The sequence below is a fragment of the Alternaria postmessia genome (genome assembly GCF_024291825.1).
Source record: "Alternaria postmessia strain BMP 2775 chromosome Unknown scaffold_151, whole genome shotgun sequence".
NCBI classification, from domain to species: Eukaryota; Fungi; Ascomycota; class Dothideomycetes; order Pleosporales; family Pleosporaceae; genus Alternaria; species Alternaria postmessia.
The window spans coordinates 1-23,775 of NW_026260224.1; the positions used below are offsets into that span (position 1 = coordinate 1).

The following is a 23,775-nucleotide window of genomic DNA, read 5'->3' on the forward strand; positions in this document are numbered from 1 at the left end:
TTTGGTTACAACGATAACTCTTTTCCACCTGATCATTCCATACGATACCTCACGGACTACCGCTTTAGTCTACCTCGCCTTAGTACGGACCGAGCCTAGAGAAGTATAGCCTAACCCCGTGTAACATCGAAGAAGTTCGAGGGAAGATTGACATTGTGGATGTCTGCGAGCGCGGACCCGATGAGAGCCACAAGAGCGATGGGATAAGCAGGTGATGGCATGTTGGATTCGCTTGGAACTGTTTGTTGAAGCTTGTGAATGTTGATGATTCTGTCTGCAGCGCTCCAGCCTGTCTTTATACAACTTAGACGTCGAGGTGACTATTCCCGTAGTGATCTCGATATTCTGTACCTTCTCCTGGTACTCGATCGATGTAGGCACTAACTGAGCATAAGAGGTGCACCAAGCTACACGAGGCTTAAACTGAAGCTTGAACATCGGAGGTCACTGCATAGTAGTCCTGCAACCACAGCCTAACTCGATTCATAACGGAGCGAAGAGTCCGTACTAGCGGGCAATCGATAGAACGAATGTTATACTAGGCGTCCTGTGTATTTGCTTACAGTGGCATCCAAACATACAGCGGCAATGACGATCAAACAATCGAGACGCATCTGTTTTCCTTTCTGGGCCTAGTCGGGGCTATTTGAAGCCCCGACGCCGAATTGATGCGCTAGAAGTACATGCCGTGCATGGTTCAATCTTCTGTCGGATCAACACAAGGAATAAACGATCTTCCATTATTTCCTTGCTAACACAGTACCTGTACACATATGCCGAGGCATGGCTACAAAATTGTGGGTTGGAGCGTGCCTCACGCGGCTTCATGCAGTAGATCAAACCTTCACTTGTCCAAATCGGGCCGAACCGGTCGTTAGTAGTCGGACGCTCCGAGATCGTGATCAACAAGACCCGAGTTCGGGAATACGAGCAACTTCAATTGGATGACTTCATTTTTGATGAAACATGAGGAGCTTGCTACTACGGCCACGATCCACGTGCGAAGAAAGACGGCTACAGGTTATGGAAATGTCGCTGAGCCCATGAATATATGCGAAAGACACCGAAAATTTCAGCATCAGAAGCCTCTGATGTCCCTTGATAGAAATATGTGAACACACACGAACACGTCATCTGTCTTGAAGTCTGAGGTGGTCAAAAACAAACTCGCCTCTTGGATCTAGTGCAAATGATCGGTGTAACATGAAAAGTGGTAAACCCTCAGGGTTCATTAGGTCGATGAACTAAAGATGAATATGCCGGACCGACGCAGTCTCTAACCCTTCCAAGCAGCAAGCATTAGTAGGTAGTGAGTATTGAAAATGCTAGAGCAGTGGCAGATAGAATTTTCCATTTCTTTGGCAGCTGTCGTCTGTGGCTGTTCTAGAAATTCGATCGAATAGAGAAGGTCAAATTGCAACGGGAATCAAAGAGCTAAGTGCTGCTGCTTGTTTACATAAAGAGATCATGATAAGAGACCGCTCTGACATCAGCGTCCGCAAAATCGGGCAGTCACCGTCGTGGAAGAGGCAATGTTATCACCCCAACCTATTTAGGGATACAGTCGGATAAGCTGCTCTGATACCTGACAGGCCAGACCATGAAAATCGCACGGACCTACTTAGGCTCATGTACTGACGCGTCATGTCGAAGCTGTACGCTTCGGGCCATGGTATAATCGTGCGATGTCATAGTATGATAGTGGCGGTCAGTGAACTCAGCACGAGGCTGTGTACAGGCAACGCACGCAGGCAGTGACACCGGGCCGCTTGACGCCACTTGATGTGGCAGAGAACGAGAGCTGCTCTAGTGCTTAAGCAGTTGATCGGACCGAACATCGTGATGTAGCATCATCAGACGCGAGGCGTAAGAAACAGGATGTGAATATGCTTGATGTGATCCGACGAGATGGGTCATTAAAAGGAGAACCTCGTCAGACAAGGAGCGATATCTTCTACCCTCGTTCAATCCCCAACTATCGAACTTTCTGGGATTTCCAATCTTATCTCTGGAGCTGGAATTCCTACACCAAGATGACAAACTCAGGCAGAAGTTCATCAGATAGCGACGCCGCGACCAGCACCTCAGTTACGACACATAATACGTCCTCAGCTGCTAGGTATTCAGGCACATGGTCTAAGAAATCGACAATATCAACCACAGAGAAGGACACGGCAAAAGATTCAATCTGCGAATGTAAGGTCTATGACATGTCAATCCATCGACTGTTTACTTACGACTAGTAGTGAACCGTAGTGAATCTACTCTAAATTCAAAGCAAGCAGAAAATGATTCGACAAATAAGGAGCTCCAAACGAGGGAGGAGTCAAGGGCGGTGTATTTCTCTCTTCGTAGCTAGCTAGAAGCAAAACATTACTCGGCTTTCTCAAAAAGTGTCATGATCTAAATGTATGATAATTTCTGGAGATGTCTTGGTGATGAACTGCGTGTCGAGAAACCGTGAATCTCGCAAGCCTGCACCCTGTGATACACGACGGCATTGATCAAGGTTAGATAACCACGTACATCTCCTTAAGGGAGGTTGAGCAAGAAAAGATCCTTGCAAACCCATCCAATGCATATGCGTACATGCTCAGAATCTAGCAGTTGAGACATGGAGTAAAGCCGTAATAATCTCGAGTGAGATTTCGCCGTAGGCAGGAGTTGTCGTATCAGCCCCTTGTCTGCTGACTTACATGGATGTCTTCTTCACTGGTCGTGCCAGTTTGAAAGTCAGGGATTACACTATGTGGTACGAGGAATAGATGAACGCTTTTCCTCCTGTAAGGCCGTGTCCTAAGTGCCGCAACGTAGTTCGACTAGAGATCAGCCTCAGCTAGAGGATGCAATCGGTCCTTTATCGGGGTCTCGTATGTCCGCAAGAGGTCTCCCAGAAGACCTTGCAAAAGTATATATAGGACCCATAAGTCAATGTTACCAAGCTCATCAAAGCCATTACCATTCGATACCGCTACTCTGCTCAATCCATCGCTGACACACACATCTGAGCGTCTATATTATAGTGAGCCGAAGCCATAGCTTAGGACCAACATATACTGATACCCGCCCTAGCATGCCCGACATGATCAAATCACTCCTCCTAGCCATCTGCGCCACAACCGGTACTCACGCCCTCTGGCTAGCTGCCGTGAACATGGACTATGGCTCAGCCGTCGGTACGGCGATATTCAATTCCCCGTACTGCCAAGTCGGTAAGGGCAACACTGAAGCAGAAGCCCTCTCCAAAGCCAGCAACACCGTAGGTGGCACTATAATCATTGCTGGCGGTCATTGCGATCAGCTTCCGTATCAACATACCAACCAGCTTGGCGGATTCTGGGACGATTACGGAACAATCAACTATGAGGATGACAACTGGCATTGGTACTGCAACCCTGGCCACACGAACAGAAATTCATGCGACGCTGGGAATGGATCGCCGAAGAAGAAGAGAGCAGTGAAGCTCACTGCTTAGCTTTCAGGCGACGCTAAGTATTGTATCGGGGATCTTTCGAAGGGCGTGGCGAAATGTAAAAGAGGTTAGAGACCATGTATTCACGTGGCATGGTGGGCCTCTGGTTAATTTTATGAGAACGTTGCTGTTCAACACAGCAGTCATGTAGTCACCCATCCTACTGCTTGTCAACATGAGCCATGGAAGCCTGTATCTGCCAGTCTCGAATTGCATCGTCTTAGGGTGACTACGTTCCTGCTTTACGATCAACAAATCTTGAGACTGTCCAGACGCGAGAACGAAGTGGACGTTTTCGACCACTGCGCTGTCGCTGTTGAAAGTCCGTATGGGACATACTGCCCTCCGAGCACCGTGTGCTTCAGTGTAGAAACACCCGCCATTGACACGCTTCTTTCCTGATGATCCGCGCGTTGCCGAACGTCCCAGTGCAGTTGCTCGAGTTCAAGGTTGGTCATTGTGGGTTGTGCGACTTTGCGTGCAATGGGGTCTGGGGCTCACCGCCGCCTTCGATTCGGCGGACTGAATCAGGGGAGTGCAGCACGTCATCATCTTGGCAGGGCGAAGGAGAGGAGAATAGTATCCCGGTACAGGTGCTTTGTCCTCCTCATGTGGTCGTTCGAGACATGCCCTTGTGCTAGGACAAGGACAGGCAAGATGGGTCTCTGGTGGGACGGGTCCGGGGGATTAGCAGCGATTGGGGGCGGGGTCGGCCGCGCCCTGCTAGAATGGCCGCAGCGTGGACCCCACCACTCCAACCAGCCATGAATTCTTACATCCCAAATTAGCAACTATTTTAGCCGCCCATGAAGAGATGACATCGAACTTCGCATGATTCACACCGTACGGCGACCGCGAGGTGGGACGGCCTCCCGGCTCTGAGTGGTCCAGACCGAGGATCTGCCTAGTGAAAGTTGCCATGAAGTCATCGTCATCTACGTGTGTGAACAAGGATGCGTGCGCATGCACCAATTTGGGAAACTCCGGACATGTGCGCACATTGAGGCTCTGTCCGCTTTACTCCGATGCTGCTCTGATTACCCGAAGAGTGCATGCTTTCACTGTACAAAACTCGTCAATTGAAGCTTGGAGTCCGACTAAGTTTCTGCCGTTCCAGGAGTACCACGCTTTGCGAAGCGAATTATGCCGAATCGGAATCTCGAAAAATGTCTCTCCACTAAACCACTTAATCCAATAAGATAATCGTTTCCGGGAGACTCAGCAACATGTCGGTGGCTCACATTTTAGATTTTTCTTGGCTGTGGTGTGCATGATGAACTGTTGGAGGCGGAGGGACTGCCTGGGACTTTTGAACTTCCCCTTCTCTTAGTGCAGCTCATTGTTTCCAGCTCAGTATGTTTGCGTAAAGAATCTGGTACAAGGCCAAATTTCGAGCGTCGATCGGAATGGGACGAAGAACAAGAAGCTTGTGAGCTGTATGAAAGACCAGCCCACAGAACGCGCGTGATAATGCGGTTCTTAAGGCAACATCGTGACAGCGCTGATATCCGAGTGACAAGCCACCAAGTTGCGGTAAAGTCCTTAACCCTCGGGCGTGATCCGAAGCCTTATCTCTGCTTTTCGATCGTCGCGTGCTCATTGGATCCCCCCGTCCCGCGGTACCGGCAACGTCGAAGCCATGCATCTCTTCGCACCTAGGACACTGTAGTCGCTGTCGTGCCCCGTACATCCACCACTCTCTGCTGGTTGGATTCCAAGTTCTTTATACTATAGAGCGAATGCGGGTAGAAGATGATTCCTTTCTTGGCCACAGCCAACGTCAATAGTGAGTAGGGTGATGAGGATGGCGCCCAATTCTGGCGACGAGAGATGAACAACCACGTTAGAGACGGCATCGTGAACGACCGCGCGACGCAAGTCAAAGCCTCGTCTAAGGGGATTGGCCTGTCGCGGAGAGAGCAACTTCTGCTTCTGCGACGTTTTCAAGCCAGCGACTCGGCTGCTCTGCTGCTTGTGAGTATTGTGCGTGGACATCCAGTATATCTGCCAGCAGGCATGTCTCGCTAGCTCGACAAGGCGTCATGCAGCACTGCGAGCGGCTAGCTGGGACCAGAGGGTTCTTTTTGAATTCTAATGGGGTCCGCAACGGTGTCCTTGATGCACTTCGGCAGATGGAACTAATTAAGTGCCCGCCCGCCGGATTCCGCATGTACCATCCATCGCATCACAGCATGGAGTTTGGGCCGCAGTGCCACCACTAGTTCTCTGATTAGTTGAGAACTGGCGGCAGCCACAATTGTCGACTCTTCTTTTGGGATAACCTACAATGACGGTCATTTTACACCCTCGACACGTATACCTGTAGGAAGGCGCGCGATTACATCTTCCTCGTTGTGGTGCAAAATTGGTGCGTGCACTTCGCATGTTTCCTGACCGCCGTCATGTTACGCTAGAGCGAACGACTTGCAGACCCGACCAGGTGTCAAACTCTAACAGCATAACAGTTGCTTTCGTTTTTTGGTCGTCGTAGTTTTGTCTGCACCAGTTGCCGCACTCAAGACTTGTCTCGCTTACATAGCAACGACCGCCGTGCCATGTGGTTAAGCTTGGATGACCGGGACTGTTCAACTTCTGCTGCCAAGTACCAGGCAGGCGGCGGCATCCTCCCATGCTGTCACGCTAAGCTCACTAGCGGCTCGCAGGGATTATGGCCCTATACATGTGGGTCAGACAGCCACACTGGATTCTCGTCCTCAACGGGATAGTTGGCCAGGTGCAACAGACGCAGAGAGCACGCCTACATTGCTCCTACTAAACCAATCATAAGTGGCTGGCCTGTTTCACGAAGCTTCGGTAGCGACGCTTCTGGCGTCAAATAGCCGGAGCAGGGCAAGAATGTTGCGGATCTTCCTGCAAGATCCACTCGGCCTGACTTGAAAGGCATCGCACCTACGTAAGGATGTCTGTTTCTCCAACATTTGAACTTTGTGGTTTCGTCTACGCCAATCAATGGCACCATATGATTCTTTCGTTGTGCAACTCATCAATTTGGACCATGTCAAGATGTGACGGCTGCTTGCATATTGTGGCTAGCGTGGTCTGACGCAGTGGAAGGTATGGGTGAAAGACGAGATTCGATGCTTCTTCTGCTTCTTGTAATTTGATCTGGATATATATGCTCTGTGCATCCTCAGATAAATCGTTTCCCAAACACGGACTCTTGCTCGTACTGTAAACCATTGGTCAATACTGTCTTACCATTGGCACTGCACTCGGGACGTCTTTATGCTTTCTGTCGAGCCATATTTGATTCCGCCTGAGCATAACTGTCGAATTACTATTTCCCTAGCACTCTTTTCGGATACGAACTATACAGCCATTGTAACATGTCGTCTGGATCTAATACACGCCGGCGGCGAACTACCACCTTGGTCGTTGTGAACTGCGCCTTCGCCGAAGACTGCCGATGCTCCAAGATGGGATACGTGAAGAGAGGCTTCATGGAGAATCACCTGGAACGGGGCCATCCTAGCGCGCTCGGCTTAACAGTATCGGCACCTTACTGTCCCGCTTGCGATGAACTCTTTGCTAGCAAAAGACTCCTGATCGACCATATTATGGATACTCATGTGCTCGCCCGCATGTCATCCTTTCCGACACGTGCCATCAGCCCTCGCGCTCTAGCAAGTGCTCCAAGCCAACCGGTACATGATGTGGCAATTAATCAAGGCGGGCGTAACGATACTGTCAACAACCAGAGAAGATCGAGCGACAATACGTTCGCATGGTGGACCACGGATTCTCCATCATCGCCAGTCCCATACTTGAATGTACCAACGAACTTCTCTTACCTACCACCAGTTGATCCGACGGCGGACATACATCCGAGAGCACAACGGTTCCTCCCTCCGACGCAGATGATCATCGAACCCCAAGTCATTATCCAGGGCAATGCGAATCAGTGTCGCGACGGTGACGGACCTAAGAGACCTGAGCATGGTTAGTGGGGATAGCTACACAGCCTTGATGGTACACCCGGACATCGATCTCATCGACCGCGGCATCTTGACACATCACGGTCCACTGGAGTACATGACTCTTGATGGTCAGGTCATATCGAACTGTACAAAGGACTTTGAATGGGGACCAGTCATACGCTCCTGGAACGAAATGCCTTTAAGCTTGTCTTTTACTTGGGATTTCACTTCTCACTCTCCCACACCTCTTATGCTTTACGCTGGCTTGTTCAGCCCCTTTTTTCCTTTGCTCTTTTGCTTGGACTGTACAAGCTGGATCCGTTACAAAGGGAGTCAGTATACCAATACACAAGACTTCACAACCACGTGTTGCTTCTTAGCAGTGATATAGCCAGCATCCATCGTATCCCTCACATCTACTGCGCCTTCTTGGCCTTCGCCTGTCCACCCCTGAAGCCCATGCCATATACGTACACCAGGCTGCCACCTAGGTACGCCGCGAACATAGTAGCTGGTAGCGCAATGACACTGCTGATCAAGATATTGGTATCACTCGGCACCATACCGGGATTGCTCCTGCGCGTCCACCAGTTGAAGGCCGCACCAATCACCGTTACATCGTTTATGACAGCGTGTAGCGCACCGACCTGTGCCTTCTTCGACTTCAAGCCGTCGCGTTTGACAAGGGGGATGAACTCGTACATGCCGGTCGCGACGGCGGGCGCGGAGAAGAGGAGGGTGAGGAGCGTGGTGTAGTAAGATAGGAGGGGGAAGATGGTCGGGTTTATGGCGATGTCTAGGGTTTTGACTAGGTGTTGTTAGCTAAATGACACCATAGGATGCATTAGGGGTCAGATTGAGGGTAAGGACGTACAGGCTGAGGCCACAGCGCCAGACGTCGGTGCATACTTCGAGAGGAAGTATACCGCATCCAGACCACCCGTGAGTAGGGTGGTTGTGATGGGGAAGTGCACTGTCGCGGGATGTGTTGGGTGGCTCATCGTGAAGTTTGGTGGTGATGAATTGCAATTGCGGTTGATGTGACTGGGCAATGAGGAGATGGTAGATGTATTATTTCGCGCAGCAGGCCCTCTATTTGGTTGTGCCGCGGCGGAGAGCCGAACGCCTCTTGCCCTGCGCAATGGCCGCAAACATCTTCGGCTTATGCTGTGTCGTCATTGACTCCGGACCTCATTGAGGTGTGCCGCGAAGCGTGGGCAACACGCGACTAGTTCGTGTGGGGCGGGCGGATCTCGGGAAGCCCGTCGTCAGCGCTTTGGTGATGCTGTGATTGGCTGGCGATCAAGGGTTCAGATTTGAGGTACGTTCGGACGTCCGACTCGCAGAACGTTGTTAGATCCCAATGCTAAGCACTAGGCCTTCGTTTGTCGCTGGCCGACATGTTTCTTTGATATTGCACGTTTGCGCATCGCAGTCGCGTGTCGGTAGTCCGCACCAACCTCGGGTCCCAACAGCTCCTAGGCGACATCTTTATTCTTGCACCAAGCGCGTGTGTCCACCCAATCTTTCTTCCATGCTGACTATCGAACATATCTTACTTGCTGCTTTAACATGAGCGCTGACTCCACGCCGACTTCTCGATCACTTTTCAACGGGGGAGACTTCTTCAAAGCAAGCATGCGCTACTCGCAGCGTCTGGATTATAGGCCAAAACCGTTATCAACCAATGCAACCTCACCGGTCAGCATGTTGCGGCCATATTCAAGTCTCTCTAAGTACGCTACGACAATCATATCTGGGGCAGGAATCGTCGGTTGTCATCAAGTCGCAGTTTATCATCTGATACCCTGGAGATGTTGGCCATCTCTGGTTTCATTGTGTTTTGGGTGATCAGGCCGATGCATGCAGCAGGCTGGAAGGGAGACCTAGACGGCAGATCACCTCATACCTGTCACAACATCTTAGGCTGCTTTCTCCGTCGCCGCAGAGCGGGCGCGACGTTCGATCCTCGAAGCCACTGTTCCTCGTTTCGCCTAGGACGACTGCTTTTCGATCGGCATGGCCCACCGCCCTTCACTCCGGAGCTGCGAAATCCATCTTCCGAACTGGTCAAACACGGCAAACTAGGACTTTGTACAATCGTTTTACCAAGGCTGTGGAAGTAAACCTCATCTGGCTGTCCTCATACTCCGGAGCACCTTGGTAGCTAAGCTGCGGGAGCGACTTGGACTACTGGATTCACTAATATCATAGGTGGATCCTGCCCGAAAGGCCTTCTTGTTGGGATACTGCGGAAGGCGTCCCATACGCCTTTCGTACGCATTCCATGCAATTTCGAATCTGAAAAACGGCCGCATATCCCGAGGTGGAATTGAAACAGATATCGAGGACAATCCTTTGAGTACTTACCAATCCATGTTGTTGCTATTACTTCTACGAGTAGACTGTTCTCTAGTTCCACAAGCTAAGTAACGCACAGACAGGCCCTTGGCTGATCAATCATCGCGGAACAACCCCGTTATTAGACCGAGAAACAGCCATCGCGACTTCGGGGCGATTCGCACAACACGAGGTTGCAAACGTGTCATATGCATCACCAAGTATGCTTCTGTTGTGAGAGCTACATTCGCAATGAAGCGTGGCCACCAAACAATGACTTCTGCATCTAAGAACAGAACTCAGCGGCCGTTACACTAGCAACTTTCTTGAACTGACTTTGTTTTACTCTTTGAGCTTGGTACGAACATACTAAGTCATGCGGAGACTAATTTGTGCCTAAGCTAAGCACTCCGAGGCATGTGTCGCTCATCAAGTGGTATCCACAGCGCACCGTCTCGTACATGCTTAGCAAAGGTACTCTCCACTCCGACTTTTACGTACGTATGAAGCTTCGGAATGATGTTTCAAATCACAGGTCTACTACTTAACAGATGTCTAAAGCTGCCTGCTGTTCATGTCTTTCCAGGCTTTGGATATCATCACACAACGCTCTCGAGGCAAACTCCAATTGGCTGCGCCTATCACGAAGAACTTTCAAATGGACATTTTCGCAAAGAAGACTTGCAAGACCGCCCGGGGTTACACCTACACCTACTACACGTTTGAAGGCGACAGATCTCTTCCCACCCTGTTGTTTCAGCATGGCTGGCCCGATCACGCCGAGATGTGGAAGGGTATCGCGGAACGTCTCATTAGTACCAAGCTTTCTATCATTATACCAGACATGCTTGGCTACGATGGTACTGATAAGCCGACTAATCCAGCCGAGTACAAGTGGGACGCAATGACAAAGGATCTCATCGACATCATCGACACCGAAAAGGTCGACAAAGTGATCTCCATCGGCCATGACTGGGGATCTGCATGTGCCGCCCGTCTCTACAACTACTACCCCGATCGTGTCGCTGGCTGTGCCTTTCTCAACGTTCCCTACCACGCGCCGAGTCGTCAGCCTTTTGATCTTGATGCGATGATTGAGATGACCGAGCAAGCTTTTGGCTATGGAGTCTTCCATTACTGGTAAGCATGTCTGCGGCACTACATGAAGAATGATGAATTCTGATCATCTTAGGAAACTGTTTGCTGATCCAAATGGTGGCAAAGTTCTCACAGACAACGTTGAGCGTCTCTATTCTTGCCTTCACGGCACAGGCGACACAATGAAGCGCTTCTTCTGCGCGCCAGATGCTATGCGACAGCATCTTACTAGCAACAATCCAGATCCAGAACTCCGGCCTTACGCTCAGAATCCGAAGTTTCGCCAGGACTTCATCGATAGGATGCGCCGTGACGGCTTCGACGCACCGCAGTGCTGGTATCGCGCTTTCATAGAACAGCAGCACCTGTGTGATAAAGAACTTCCTGAAAGCAGAGACAAGGTGGATGTTCCAGTTCTGTACATTGGAGGAAAAGAAGACGCCACGTGCCGTTCTGAGGCAATGTATCCGGCGATTCAGGCTGGGTTGTTGCCGCATCTAGATCAGAGGCCTCTGTTGGACGCGTCGCACTGGACCCCATACGAGAAGCCGGAAGAGATTGCGGAGCTTTTCAAAGAATGGCTAAGCAAGAATTACACAGTATGAATACATGCTTATCAGCATTAGTTACCGGCAATAACTAAGCCAACTTATTTATCGCAGCATTTTCTGACTTTGACGCTCCTAAGTTTGCAAGTTCAGGCTACCAGTTGGCTGTACGTACTGCCTTCATCCCCTTAGCGACTTTATGAAGGCTGTCATGAGGCTTCGGCTCTCGGAAGTAGCTATTCCAGAAGAAGTTACGTACATCTCGTTTGCCTTATGATTGTACAAAAATATGTGGGCATATGGTTGTACAAAAGGTGTGGGGACGACCTGGCCGAAAACACGCTACGCTAGCACCCGAGCTGTACAACGTAGGAAGTAATCAAGACAAGTGATATAAGCAAAAGGTCGACAGTATCCTGCAATGCTTGTTGCTTCATATGACCAAGGTGCTGTCTTCGTATTGGAGATCAAGAAGCTCTTAGGGCAATATAATTGGCTGACCGTTGTTGAAATCTGAACAGCGGACACTTCGTACAACGATCCGCCGCACGTGGAACTCATAACATACCTTACAGAAGCGATCTGCACGACAATCATTTGAGCGACTGGAAAAACTCCGCCACGGACGAAAATGTGAACTGCAATGGCGGATACGGCAATGACAGCATCCGGCAGCGTTTGCTCGCGTCAGTGTTAGGATCTATTCAACATGTTCGATATACTTCAAATAAGGAAGACCTCCCTAGATACATTAAAAAGCATAATTTGTTTCACAGGCAAGAGTCCATCCTCGCAGCCCTGCTTCAGCGTCTGTAATGAGTACAGCATCGACCCCGAAGATGGAACGTGATCGAGAGACAGGCATTTCCATACTGGTAATTGGCGCAGGTATCGCAGGCCTGAGTTTTGCCATTGAGTCCTACCGCAAGGGCCATAATGTCCGCATTGTCGAGCGTCGTTTGTCCCAAGAGAGCGCAGGTGAGCGACGGGTGCAACTCTTGAATTCCACCGGCTAAGATGATGTAGGAGAGATGATCATTATCACAACTTCTGCCCTGCACACGCCAAAGAAGTGGCCAGGATTCATGGAGCGCGCCAGAAAGAGAGCGATTCCTCCAACACTCACGATGAAAAGATTCAACGGCGATGTCGTAGGAAGCTTCAACCTCGGTGACGAAAAGAACCCATCCATGGCCATCTACCGATCAGAGCTACACAAAGTGCTCCATGAATATGCTTCACTGCTCGGAATCCCGATCGAATTTTCGACAAGCGTTGTGGATTATTTCGAGACTGAAGACCATGGCGGAGTAGAACTAGCGGACGGCCGCAAGCTAACCGCAGATATCGTGGTGGCTGCGGATGGAGTTGGCTCGAAATCATGGCACCTTGTCGGCGAGAAAACTGCCCCAACAAGCTCGGGATTCGTCTTGTACAGGGTCACTTTTCCTGCGGCACCTGCACTTGAAAATCCAATCATTAGAACGGAGTTCGAGGGTGTTGGAGACCGTGGAATCCTTCATGCTGGTCCGGGAGCACACATGGTTACCTGCCTGTCAGGCGATAAGATGTGTTGGATGCTGACTTGCAAGGTGAGCTTTTTCTACTTTTCTTTGCCATGCCGCGCAGATGCTGATACCGGGGGTAGGATGATGGCGACAAAGGCGGAGAAAGCTGGTCTCAGTCGACTTCGATCGACAAAGCCCTCGAAGCGACCCGTGGCTGGGAGCCATTTATTACCGAAGTCATCAAAGCTACGCCTGGTCATACTGTTCTCGACTGGAAATTGATGTGGCGTGACCCTCAGCCGCGGTGGGTATCGCCTATCGGCCGGGTGGTTCAGATAGGGGACTCCGCACACCCATTCCTTCCGACCTCAGCTAGCGGTGGGACTATGGCAATGGAGGATGCGTTCTCTCTAGCTGCATGCCTACAGCTTGCGGGAAAGAACGATGCATGTCTCGCAACCAAGTTGCACAACCATTTAAGGTAAGTCTGCGTTTGCTCCACCCTTTGTCATTACACGTGTATGAGAAGTATCAGGATAGAGCTGACATACCTTGATAGATTCGAGCGGGTTTCATCGGCCCAGAAGATGGGTTTCAAGAACCGCGAGGTGTTCCACAACACGAACTGGGATGTCGTCGCAAAGAACCCAGAGGCCATGGGCAAGATGGTTGGGGACTGGGTCATATACCACGACCCAGAGCAGTATGCCTATGACTCATACAAGAGCTGCGCAGACCATATAATACAGGGCACACCTTTCGAGCACAGGAATACTGTACCGGGATATACATACAAGCCCTGGACTGTCAAACAGCTTCTTGAGGCCTCTAGTGCAGGTCAGCCTATCGTCGATGAAGGGGTTTGGGAGTAAACAGAGTTGTGAAACATCCAGCCGCAAGCGATGGAGACAATCGTTGACGTCAACATTGTTGATATTGACTCCGTGCGATAAACTTTACGTAACTTTACTAAGGTATGAAATTCATGTCTCAACTGGTCTAAGGACTAGATGATCTCGAACTTTTGGAGCTGCACTTGGAAGGCCTCATACGCGACGGGTAAGAGGGCCGCAATGCCAACGCGTTTGTATTTGCCCTCGTCAATTCGCTCAAGAAGAAGCGCCCAGTAGACGAAACTCGGAAAATATTCTGAATGGTAGACTACGTCATCCTAGTAGATATCAGTCTTAGCGCGCTGTAGATGAACGGAGGATCCTTACGATGAATTCACGTCTAACAATTGGTTTCGAGCGATACCCCATTACTTGCTTTCCAAGAAGACATGCATGACTATATGACGTTACTGCGTCGTTGTCAAAGTGTGCATTGCCAAGAAGCAACCGATCGTAGCTATCATTTATGTCTTGCGTAAGGACATGGGAGTGCATCGTATGATTCCTCCTCCATGAGTGAAAGAGCTTTTGTACTCTCGATATTTGAAGATCATGTGCTGTGTACTGGTCTCGCACATATGTTGGAGCTTGCTTGACGGTACTCAAGAGTCCCGAGATCTCAAGGTGTCCGTGGGAGGTAATCGTTATTTCCTGGAGTTCTGTTCTGATGGAAAACCCTAATTCATCCAACATGACCTCTAACGGCCATGATTTAGCACCTCCAGTCGCGGTCCAGCTCCATGACGGCTTGTTAGGTGATTTACCTTCGTCCGAGTACGGTCCATCTTGAAACCAAAGCAGCTGTTCCATAAGGCTATCCTGCCAAACACCGTAATCTGGAATGTATTGATCCTCCCGAGACCATCGGGTAAGGTCTCCAGCAATTCCGAGGAGAGCTTCAGTACGATCCGAAGGAAACGTCAGCGATCTTCCCGTATATTCAATCAACAGCCGAAACCAATAGTCTGTCCAGCCAAAACCAATCATTTGTCCGGCCAAATGCGGAATAGATTTTCCGACCTCGTCTACGGATATTGTCTTGCAACTCCATGTAATACCACCTGGCATAAATGTAATAAGGCGTTGCGCGAGATAGCGCTCTTGAAGTGTCCATGCCCGTGTTTCCAAAGGACCACGTGCTGGGTGCCAATTTGATTCATCGGGCGATTGCATCATGTTGAAGGTTCCGCTCACTCCAGCAGCTGATCTGTAAGGTAACTTAAAGACGGTTCTGGCTGATCGGTCGTTGATGAAGAGTCCTCGACTAGAGTCTTCTGCGCCAGAGGCGGCTATCACTAAAGCTGCGTTTCGGTAGACGTCTCCCATCTTTGCAGCTTCTGAATGCCAATCTTGGCTATTGCCCTGTATGATGCAAAGAGAGTCGATCCAGATGTATTTGATGCCGATGGATTGTGCAAGGCTCACAAGATCCTGAAACGTTCTGGGCAAATTTTCGAACGCGATGCCTTTTTGATGGCTCTCGAAATTTGTAGACGTTGTGCGAAGCGGCTGCTTCTCGACTGAGCCCCAGCAGTGGCTGTTAAAATATTAGTAACGATGGTAACTGAACACATGCCTTGTTATAGAGCTGTCATAGCTACGAGTCCGCAGGTGAGAGGGGGTCTGATGTCCTTGCTGCTTCTTTTCCACCTGCGGTACTACAGAAACGTGACAAGAGCGACAGAACATACTGTCCTTAAATCAATAATAGTTCTTAATTCGGATGGACTATGTAGACTTACCCTTAGGGCCAAGTACCGTCCCTTCATGCCGTTACTTTTCACAAGCATGATCGATGGTCTAGCATGATTTCCAGAGATCGCAAGAACACGGGTTGGCATTGGCATCTTAGCCTCAATCGGGCAATACTTATGATCACGGCATCTTTTCCGCCGCCAATGCTGGATCAGGTCGCGTATCTGGTGCATAGGAAGGCCAGATATTGGTGGGCAACCAACCACAGTTTTACACGCAGAGCTTCCTGAATTCCATCGTCAGTGAAGCCAGACGTAGCAAGATCTCAGTCTCTGACCTATGTCCGCCCATATTCTGAAACTTGTGCCTCTGATTTCGGTACCACACACCCGCGCTCGTCGCTCCGTGCTCCGATGTCGCGATTCAAACCCGCTGCGAATGAGAGATGTCCTCAAATCAACTGTTGTTGTTGATTCGATTGATGAAATTACCTCACACAGTTGGCATGACTCCAGCCCGCGACCTGGGACGAATTCGTCAATTCTGTTGGGCTGGTCTCCAGTTGTCTCAAGGTCTTCTGGATCTCGCACAATGAGTTTGGTAAACTCAATGCAGAAGTCGCATAATTCTGTGATATCCTTGATGATTGGTCCTACCGTAATACAGCATTCTTCGGTGTTCATGGTGAAAATAGTGCCGCCCTCACACTAATCTGTAGATTGAATTACCTAAGAGCGTGTTTAGGCTCGATTTGAGTCAGCGTTGACGAGCCGTTGCTATCTGCATGAGAAATCCGGGCTGACGGGTAGTAATAAAAGGGGGGAAGAATAGGCAGCAGTAGGATGTTGATATCGACACGTACATTTAAGCGAACCTGGCAGCCGTGTGTCAGCTGACGAATATCGTATTGATGGCAGGCTGCACCAATGTCATCATCGTGCAGGCCGAATCAGCGCTCAATGATCATCATACCTGATCATAAGCCTCAGATGAACAAAAAGACCTAGTGAGAAGGCTTTGCGCACGATCCAAAATCCGTATACAATGACAATGCATTCGCGTAGGCTCTGAATTATGTTGTTGAGATGCCGAGATGTTTGAGCGGACACCAACTTCTTGCCCCGCACGTTCACGGAGATCGTAGGGTAGCCTGTAAGAATGCTAAGCGAACCGCAGTAGTTCGCCAGCTGCCATCTAGACTTCACATCATCCCGTGCTAGCCAGAGAAACTTCAAAGATGTAGGTAAACGCAGGATTACAATAGTGATTTGCATTGGATGCTTCCTCAATGCTGTCTAATCGCATACTTCTCACCATGATCCGTCCCTCTTTAACAGTATATCACCACCAGTCACCCCACTCCTACCCACCATACTCTCCTTCAGAATGCCCGCCTCATATAACTCCCCGATCAACGAGAACAACATGCCATCACAACCCTTCGCCGCCATCAAATTCGCTGTAACAGGCAGGTACTCCACATGTCCCGTGATCGTCGAATTATATGGCGCCTCACCCAACGGCACAACATAATCCGGCACCTCAGCCATGACCGAGATACGACTATTGCTGAATCCGAAAGGCACACCAGGCTCATCCCAGTACGTGTTACGGTACGTGGTACCGCCAGTGGAACCAACATACATGACCAGAGATTTAGAGCATGTCTCGGGCGACGGCGCGAGGAAGGTTTCGTTGGCCCAGGTTTGGAAGATGGTTTTGTTGGCTACGGCGTCCTCGACTGTGTAGGTTTGGTTGTCTCCCCAGCCCCAGCGCGCTAGTGGAACGGGGTTGACGAAAGGAAGGCGGCCATCATGGACGGCAGCATAGTCGGCGTAGAAGGGCTCACGAACCAGCTCGGTTTGCTGTTTGGTGATCAACAGGGCATAAGTGAGGTTCATGAAGGTTGTGAGGGGTGCGATATCCGCGTTCGAAGCGTCGAAAGAGGCGGTCACGTTAAACGCTGTCGCATTAGCGCTGAGAAACTCGGTCACGTTGCCCAGGAAGTCGATCAGAAGCTCATCTGCGACATCGTCGACTGCGGTGGGCCAGCCGAGAGTTTGAATGCTCGTTGGGTAGTTGCTGGTGATAGTGATGTTGGGGCCGTACATGGCCTGTGCTGCCTCCATCCAGACTTGCGGGTTGCGAGCTAGCAAGCCGGGCGTGTCGAGCACGGGGCTGAGAGGCATGGTATGATCCAGGGACACAAGTCCGTGGGAGGGTCGGTTACCATAAAGACCTTGAACCTGGGATGGTCCGCGTACACTGCCGCCGGTGTCAGATCCAAGGCTGACATCTAACCAGGGGTACGATGCTGTACCAGCGCCTCCGCCACTGCTGGAGGATGAGGTGTCTTGGTAGCCATCGCCACGAGGGTTGAATGCCTCGTGGTAGTCGACCCAGTCGGCTGTCGCAGTTTCACCGTTAGCGAATTGAGAAGTGATCATCTTGCCGACGATGATCGCTCCCGCGTCGATGAGATTCTGAACGGGTGGCGCCGTCGCGTTGGCTGGAGAATATAGCCAGTACCATGCTCGGTTTCCGTTCGAAGTTCGTAAGCCCTTGATGTCGTAGATATCTTTGATACCGATGCGAACACCAGCCAGCGGCTTCTCAGCCGTCTTTGTAAAGTACAGACGCGAAGGAACAGCAATGGCATGCTTCTGGCCTACAGTGCCTGCGGGCAAAACAGAGTATGAACCGTCACCAATAGCGATCGCAGGCTCCGTGAAAGCACCTTGAACGTCGGAGAAGAGTCTCCACGCCTCGTAGACATGGCCGGCTGCGTTGATGAAGTAGGGTCCTGGAGCCAATACCTTGGATGAGGTGCCGGATAATACGGTTAAAGACGAGTTCATGGGCTTGAATTCGCTTCCCTGGACGTATATCGCTGCAAAACTATGTTAGCTAAAGTTCTGAGTAAGCACAGTTCGCGCGTACCCTCCATGAAGCCCTCTTGCCATACGTCATCTTCAGCGTAGCTGGCTGTAAGTGCTGCAACGTCAACACCATAGCCTTGCGCCTTGACCACTGTGAAAGGCACAAACATGGCATCTTCGAACGAGGTTGAAAGCTCTTTGCAGCCAGAGATCTTGGCGATCGGCTTCGGTGGCAGGAAGTAATCGACATCCGTTAGCGATACCGTGAAGCCAGTGGACGACACAGCTGCCTGCACACTGGCTACGATGAGAGACGCGACGCCCAAAGACCGAGAGAGATACATCTTGCCCACAGAGAATCCTGACCGTGGCCTGTGGCGGAGCGCGAGATATGCCACGACATGGCTGCAGGTCTGCCATGTATTTTATAGCTCGGCCGCATATCGTCCTCCAACGTCGCCAAAGCATGCACCCCACTGACACAGAGTCATTATTCCGGTCCTTCGCGTAGTTCCTCTTCAATCCACAGCACAAGACATGTCGGTGTCTACCAGGCATGCGCCCAGCCAGGGTAAAACGTGGAAACCACGCAGATAAGCTCTCGGCCCTTTCTCGTGACTGGCCCGCCTCATCGGCACGCCTTACGTGCGCTGCGCATGTACGTAAACGGCGTCAATGATATCGTAAACAGCCAGGAGATAGCTTTCCGATGCCGCCGTGCGTTGCTAGACGCAACGGGTCTTATCGCGTGGTTTGGAGAGGGAGTGGAGATGCGGCTTTCCGAGCGGGGCAAGCGTGGTTGGCGAGCGCCCGAAGAATGTGCCGATGACGTGGGTCCACTTGGTACGATAGACGTCTGCGCAGATTAGTCTTTGAGTCCACTCACATCGATGTACCTGCGGTTTCTGGTGTTTGCACGCCGCCTTATTGTCATCTGGTGTCTACCTCAGTCTCAAGGATCATGAGCTTCGCCCCAACTGATTGTGTTCGCCCAGGTTTGGTGCGCAGACATAACATGCGATTGCTGTCACAAGAGGTCATCGTAGTCGCCTCTGTGATGCTCTGCAACGCATTTCAATGACTGGACGTTACCGAAGGTATATGATGTTTTGAACGGTTCTACATCGGTTGGCTGGTAAAAAGTCCGATCATCGCTCTGTTCAGCTTCGCATCCAATGACGTGCTTCATTTATATTTATAGCGATGTGTATCACGGCATGCTGAACCACTTCGCCTGTCTCGTCTTATCACAGGGCCTCATATGCTTGGATGGCTCATCATATTTGACGTAGGCACATCTCTGCATCAAGATTAACCTCGAATAGCCGATGATCATGTACACTCGTCTCATGAACTTCAACACTGACGTACCACGACAAGTTCCTACTGTCGCGGATCACGACTTTCACCTCGTCGTCCTGTAACAATTGCTGTCCGAGAAGCTTGTAGAAATAGCGCCTTTCAGCCTCGTGGAAATCGTTCCCTTCCCGCACAATAGCTCTATTGTTGATAGTACGGATGAAAACGGTGAATTCCGATTGTCGCCCCTTGGACAATGATTCGAAGCAGAACTCAATCATATCGTTAGTATTCTCTCTCCCTCGTATCGTAACAGCCATCGCACCAGGGTCCCAGACTGAATTGTAATCAGACCATGGCTCACCGCTCAGCGCACCATTCCATGCAGTGCCACTCAGCGCACCGTTCCATGCAGTACCACTCTTGACTCGATAACCGATATGTTCAAGAGCCTTCCAATCACCCATGATGATCTGACGGTGGCCCCGGTTGTGGTATGACCTTCGCATCGTGTCGGATCCAGTGACTATTGTCACATTCCGGAGGAGTGATCTTGCGGCAGTTCTTGGATCAACCACCACCGTACTGTAGCGGGCCCGAGCGTCGGGAGTTTCAATTCGGTGTACCCTTGTGCCAGATTCATCATTTTCCGTTTCTGACTGGAGCACAATACCGAGATACTCGAGCCTTGATCCTGTTGAGCAGCTGAGTAGTCCAACCCACTCTTGGTAATACCCCCGAGCGGTATGGCCGCTTATAGGGGTGGAGACTGGCACAAGTGGCAGCTGGATCTGCAATCCGACGTTTGTCAATGTGAAAGGAGCTGATCGTGCAGCATAATACAAGTCAGCACAATTCTCGAAATCTTTCGGCGACCTTGCTAGGATAGGGCACAACGGATTCATCCTCCACCTCCACGCTTCGCTGTCTGATTCATATGCTGGAAAATGTACCACTCCTGGCCTCAAACCCCATGCGAGGATAGAGTCATCATCAGTTTTGCGGATAATCTCTTCCTGGAGACGAAGAAAAGCCCGGCCACCTTCTCCGTACAGCAGCGGCATGTTGATTTGGAAAATTCCAAGGAGACAGTAGGCGATGTCCTCTACACGAGTCGTCTCTCTTGTGGAAGCCCACGACATCCGCTTGGCGACGCAATATGAGCCAAGTCCGACCGAAGTAGTACTACCCTCCCGAAATAGCAGCACTTTCTCGTCAATCTTTGTGATATCTGAGATCCACTTTGCGTGTTCTCCTTTTGATCCTAATGGTAGCCAGTGTCGATCATAGAAGAAAACAGATGTTGGCGCTAGTAGCTCTTGCAGTGTCCACCCCCGTGTAAACCATCTACTTTTGGGAAACTCATCGTCCATATTGTTTTTGTCAACGTCGGACAAATACGCATAACAGAGAGCTGCATTCTCATACCAGGTGAACATAGAATTTATCGCCTCGGAAAGCTCTGCACTAGAACTTTTGTCAATGCAGCAGGTGTCGACCCATGCGTAGTTGAATCCATCGCAGATCGCTTGCTCGCAGGTAAATTCAATTTTTCGATAGCCAGATCGAGTTCGCGGCTGACCAAAGGAGAAATCTGCAAAGGACACCTCGTCATCGCCCCAGGTGTGTGACAGAATAGCATAGCGTGGAACGTTATGACCAAAGAACTCTTCCAGCTGTAGTGTTGAGCAATTGATGAGCCGCATATGCAGGTTCCTTTTCGCCGCTGCGATCAGGCTGAGGGAAGTTAAACGAGATCAGGCTACTATTGTTCGTTTGTGTAGGTATGAATGGCGTAGTTTTCACCCTGGGCTTGAGCCTAACACGAAGATAATGTACGAGTAGACGGTGGATACTGGATGGATTGAGAACACACTCGGAAGTAACGCGTCAAAATTGTGTTCGTGAGCTGGGTCGGAGTGCAAGACGACGTGCGAGAAGTGCGGCTGGGTCGATTGATGTAAATCAACATGAGGAGCGGGGCTATGCTACGCTTCTCCAAGGCTAAGAAGGAAACGCTCAAACCGCGACTCAGCATAAGCTGCTTCAGCTCCGTCACGCAGACAGGCTGTGCACGGCGAGGCTATGCATGGCGTCTGTACAACAAGCGAACGAAGCTGCAGGGGAGGGTACAGAGGGCCAATCGTGCGATCATGGTGCGGTATCTGGTCGATGCCCTGGCGGTTGCCTAGGCGGCCGGGCGTCGTCCAGGGAGCTTTCCAGACCACATCATATGCGCATCAGCTGGCGCGCGTTGATGATCTGGTGGGAAGGACGACAGTCTAGCGGCGTGAAGAATCGCGAACTGCAAATGTGCATGAGCATAATTTCATGTTGGTCATCGCTATTGATAACGGGAATTAGCGAAGTTGGAGGTGGGTGGGGCGATTTGGGGTTGCGACTTGGCGGGAAGGCGGCCGAGATGGGACTTCCCAAGCCCGTGGCTCTGGGAAACTGCCATCTCTTTCAACACAGCGCCGCGCCGCGCCGTCACGTTTTGCACATTGCGAGAAGCGTATGACCAACCCGAAACCCGAAGTTGTTGTCCTCTCATCCGTTGACAGACGTTGATGGCATCAAGCGTAACCATTTTCTTGATTGTCTGGTGGGCCTTTTGTTCTTACAGTTGCTAGCTTTGCGCTGACAGCACTTTCTCCACAATCAACGACTCAACAAATGCCACAGCAGCACGAATACCTATGCCAGCAATTTTATCCCCATCTCCCAGATTCGGGTTGAAAGAACACATGGTAAACGACACCGGAGTGGCTTTCTTCGGCAACAGACTCATGCACCTCACTACATCCTCTTCCTGCAGCCCGCCCTCGCTCTCGAACCCATTGACCACGCCTACGCTTTTGTCTAGAACATCTAGATCCAGATGCACGAGCGAAGGCGACATGTCTCTCTTCTCAAGCCGCTTTTGCAACTCGCCAGGAAAATCCACAGCCTTCTCAGCATCACCCCATATCACATCTGCTCCAGCTTCTTGCACCGTCTTCCGCTGTACCTCGTTCACATCCCTTAGCCCAACATACAAGAACTTCTTATCGTACTTCATCGGTGCATATCCCGGTATCTGCTCGGTATGCCAATGCCAGCTCTTCCCCGCCAACATACTCAGGCCCATGGCATCGAAATAACCATTCTGGTTCGTAGAAGGCGTGTCCATGTCGTCGTGGGCATCAAAGTAGATGAAGTTGAGATCCTTGATTCCTAATCCACATGCCGCTCCCACACTAGCCATGCAGTTGCCAGAGAGGATAAAAGGGAACGAGTTGTTAGATCGCGCTTTGCTGACTGCCAGGGAGGTCAGGCGGAGAATTTCGAATGAACGGCCTATCTCGCCTTCGAAGTCGTCGACGGGAGGTATCTCGTCAATGTGGACTTTGATGCCTAGGTTCTCGAGCGAAGAGACCAGACCGAGTGCGCGGATGCGGTTTGGGCCATCGCCGACTCGGTGGTCGCGGATGCCGACGTGGTAAGGTGAAAAGATTATGGTGAGCGACGTGGCTGGCATGTTGAGAATATGGTGGTAGAGTAAACGCTTAGAGTAGTCTTGTAGATGTCAATTCTTTTTCTAACTGTTTAACAATTGTTTTCTTATGTAGTGACGTCAGAGGTGGAGAGAAACGCCGAATAGAGTCTTGATGCTTAACAAGCTCGGCTGGTGGTGTAGTTTGTCTGCTCTTCTGTATAGCCGACTCGCGAGGGGCTCTACTCTTGCTTTGTAAACCTCAATGCCATGCCGAACAATTCAACTCAGACATGATTGCACTGACGTCATGCCGAATATCGCGTCGCGCACGCGTTACCCTTCTTCGACCTTGTATCAGCATCGCGTCTGCATGTCATTTACTGTAGCAGTCTGCAAACGCGTAGATGGTGATCTGTTAAGCGAACGGAAGTGCTGGTTTAGTGTTGCCGGCCTGGGGTAGTAGTGAGCACGGCCACAAAGAGGAAAGCGCGCCTCTTCCAGACGCGCCAAGGGCTGTCCACATTATTCTGTCACTACTCCTGCGATACATTGCGCAAACCTCTGCCGCCACGAACACGTCCCAAACGCGTCCACGCCATCGCATTCGACACGCCCACCCATTGAAAA

General features: G+C 50.7%; 6 protein-coding genes across 6 annotated transcripts; 3 read left to right on the forward strand and 3 right to left on the reverse strand.

Moving 5' to 3' along the window:
- Positions 1-3,082: 3,082 nt before the first annotated feature.
- J4E82_010905 (uncharacterized protein) lies at positions 3,083-3,475 on the forward strand (the record flags this gene model as incomplete). The annotated part of the gene is made up of 1 exon (XM_051737115.1): positions 3,083-3,475. One exon carries the CDS (start codon positions 3,083-3,085, stop codon positions 3,473-3,475), a length of 393 nt encoding a protein of 130 aa, XP_051583115.1.
- A 4,351-nt stretch (positions 3,476-7,826) lies between these two features.
- On the reverse strand, positions 7,827-8,411 carry J4E82_010906 (uncharacterized protein; the record flags this gene model as incomplete). Its single annotated transcript, XM_051737116.1, has 2 exons — positions 7,827-8,218; positions 8,285-8,411. The coding sequence occupies 2 exons, from the start codon at positions 8,409-8,411 to the stop codon at positions 7,827-7,829; spliced, it is 519 nt and encodes a 172-aa protein (XP_051583116.1).
- Positions 8,412-10,324: 1,913 nt separating this feature from the next.
- Positions 10,325-11,453, forward strand: J4E82_010907 (uncharacterized protein; the record flags this gene model as incomplete). Its single annotated transcript, XM_051737117.1, has 2 exons — positions 10,325-10,890; positions 10,943-11,453. 2 exons carry the CDS (start codon positions 10,325-10,327, stop codon positions 11,451-11,453), a joined length of 1,077 nt encoding a protein of 358 aa, XP_051583117.1.
- Positions 11,454-12,211: 758 nt separating this feature from the next.
- J4E82_010908 (uncharacterized protein) lies at positions 12,212-13,776 on the forward strand (the record flags this gene model as incomplete). The annotated part of the gene is made up of 4 exons (XM_051737118.1): positions 12,212-12,374; positions 12,423-12,988; positions 13,045-13,385; positions 13,464-13,776. 4 exons carry the CDS (start codon positions 12,212-12,214, stop codon positions 13,774-13,776), a joined length of 1,383 nt encoding a protein of 460 aa, XP_051583118.1.
- A 3,026-nt stretch (positions 13,777-16,802) lies between these two features.
- On the reverse strand, positions 16,803-18,715 carry J4E82_010909 (uncharacterized protein; the record flags this gene model as incomplete). Its single annotated transcript, XM_051737119.1, has 2 exons — positions 16,803-18,382; positions 18,433-18,715. The coding sequence occupies 2 exons, from the start codon at positions 18,713-18,715 to the stop codon at positions 16,803-16,805; spliced, it is 1,863 nt and encodes a 620-aa protein (XP_051583119.1).
- Positions 18,716-22,299: 3,584 nt separating this feature from the next.
- J4E82_010910 (uncharacterized protein) lies at positions 22,300-23,190 on the reverse strand (the record flags this gene model as incomplete). The annotated part of the gene is made up of 1 exon (XM_051737120.1): positions 22,300-23,190. The coding sequence occupies one exon, from the start codon at positions 23,188-23,190 to the stop codon at positions 22,300-22,302; it is 891 nt and encodes a 296-aa protein (XP_051583120.1).
- Positions 23,191-23,775: the final 585 nt, after the last annotated feature.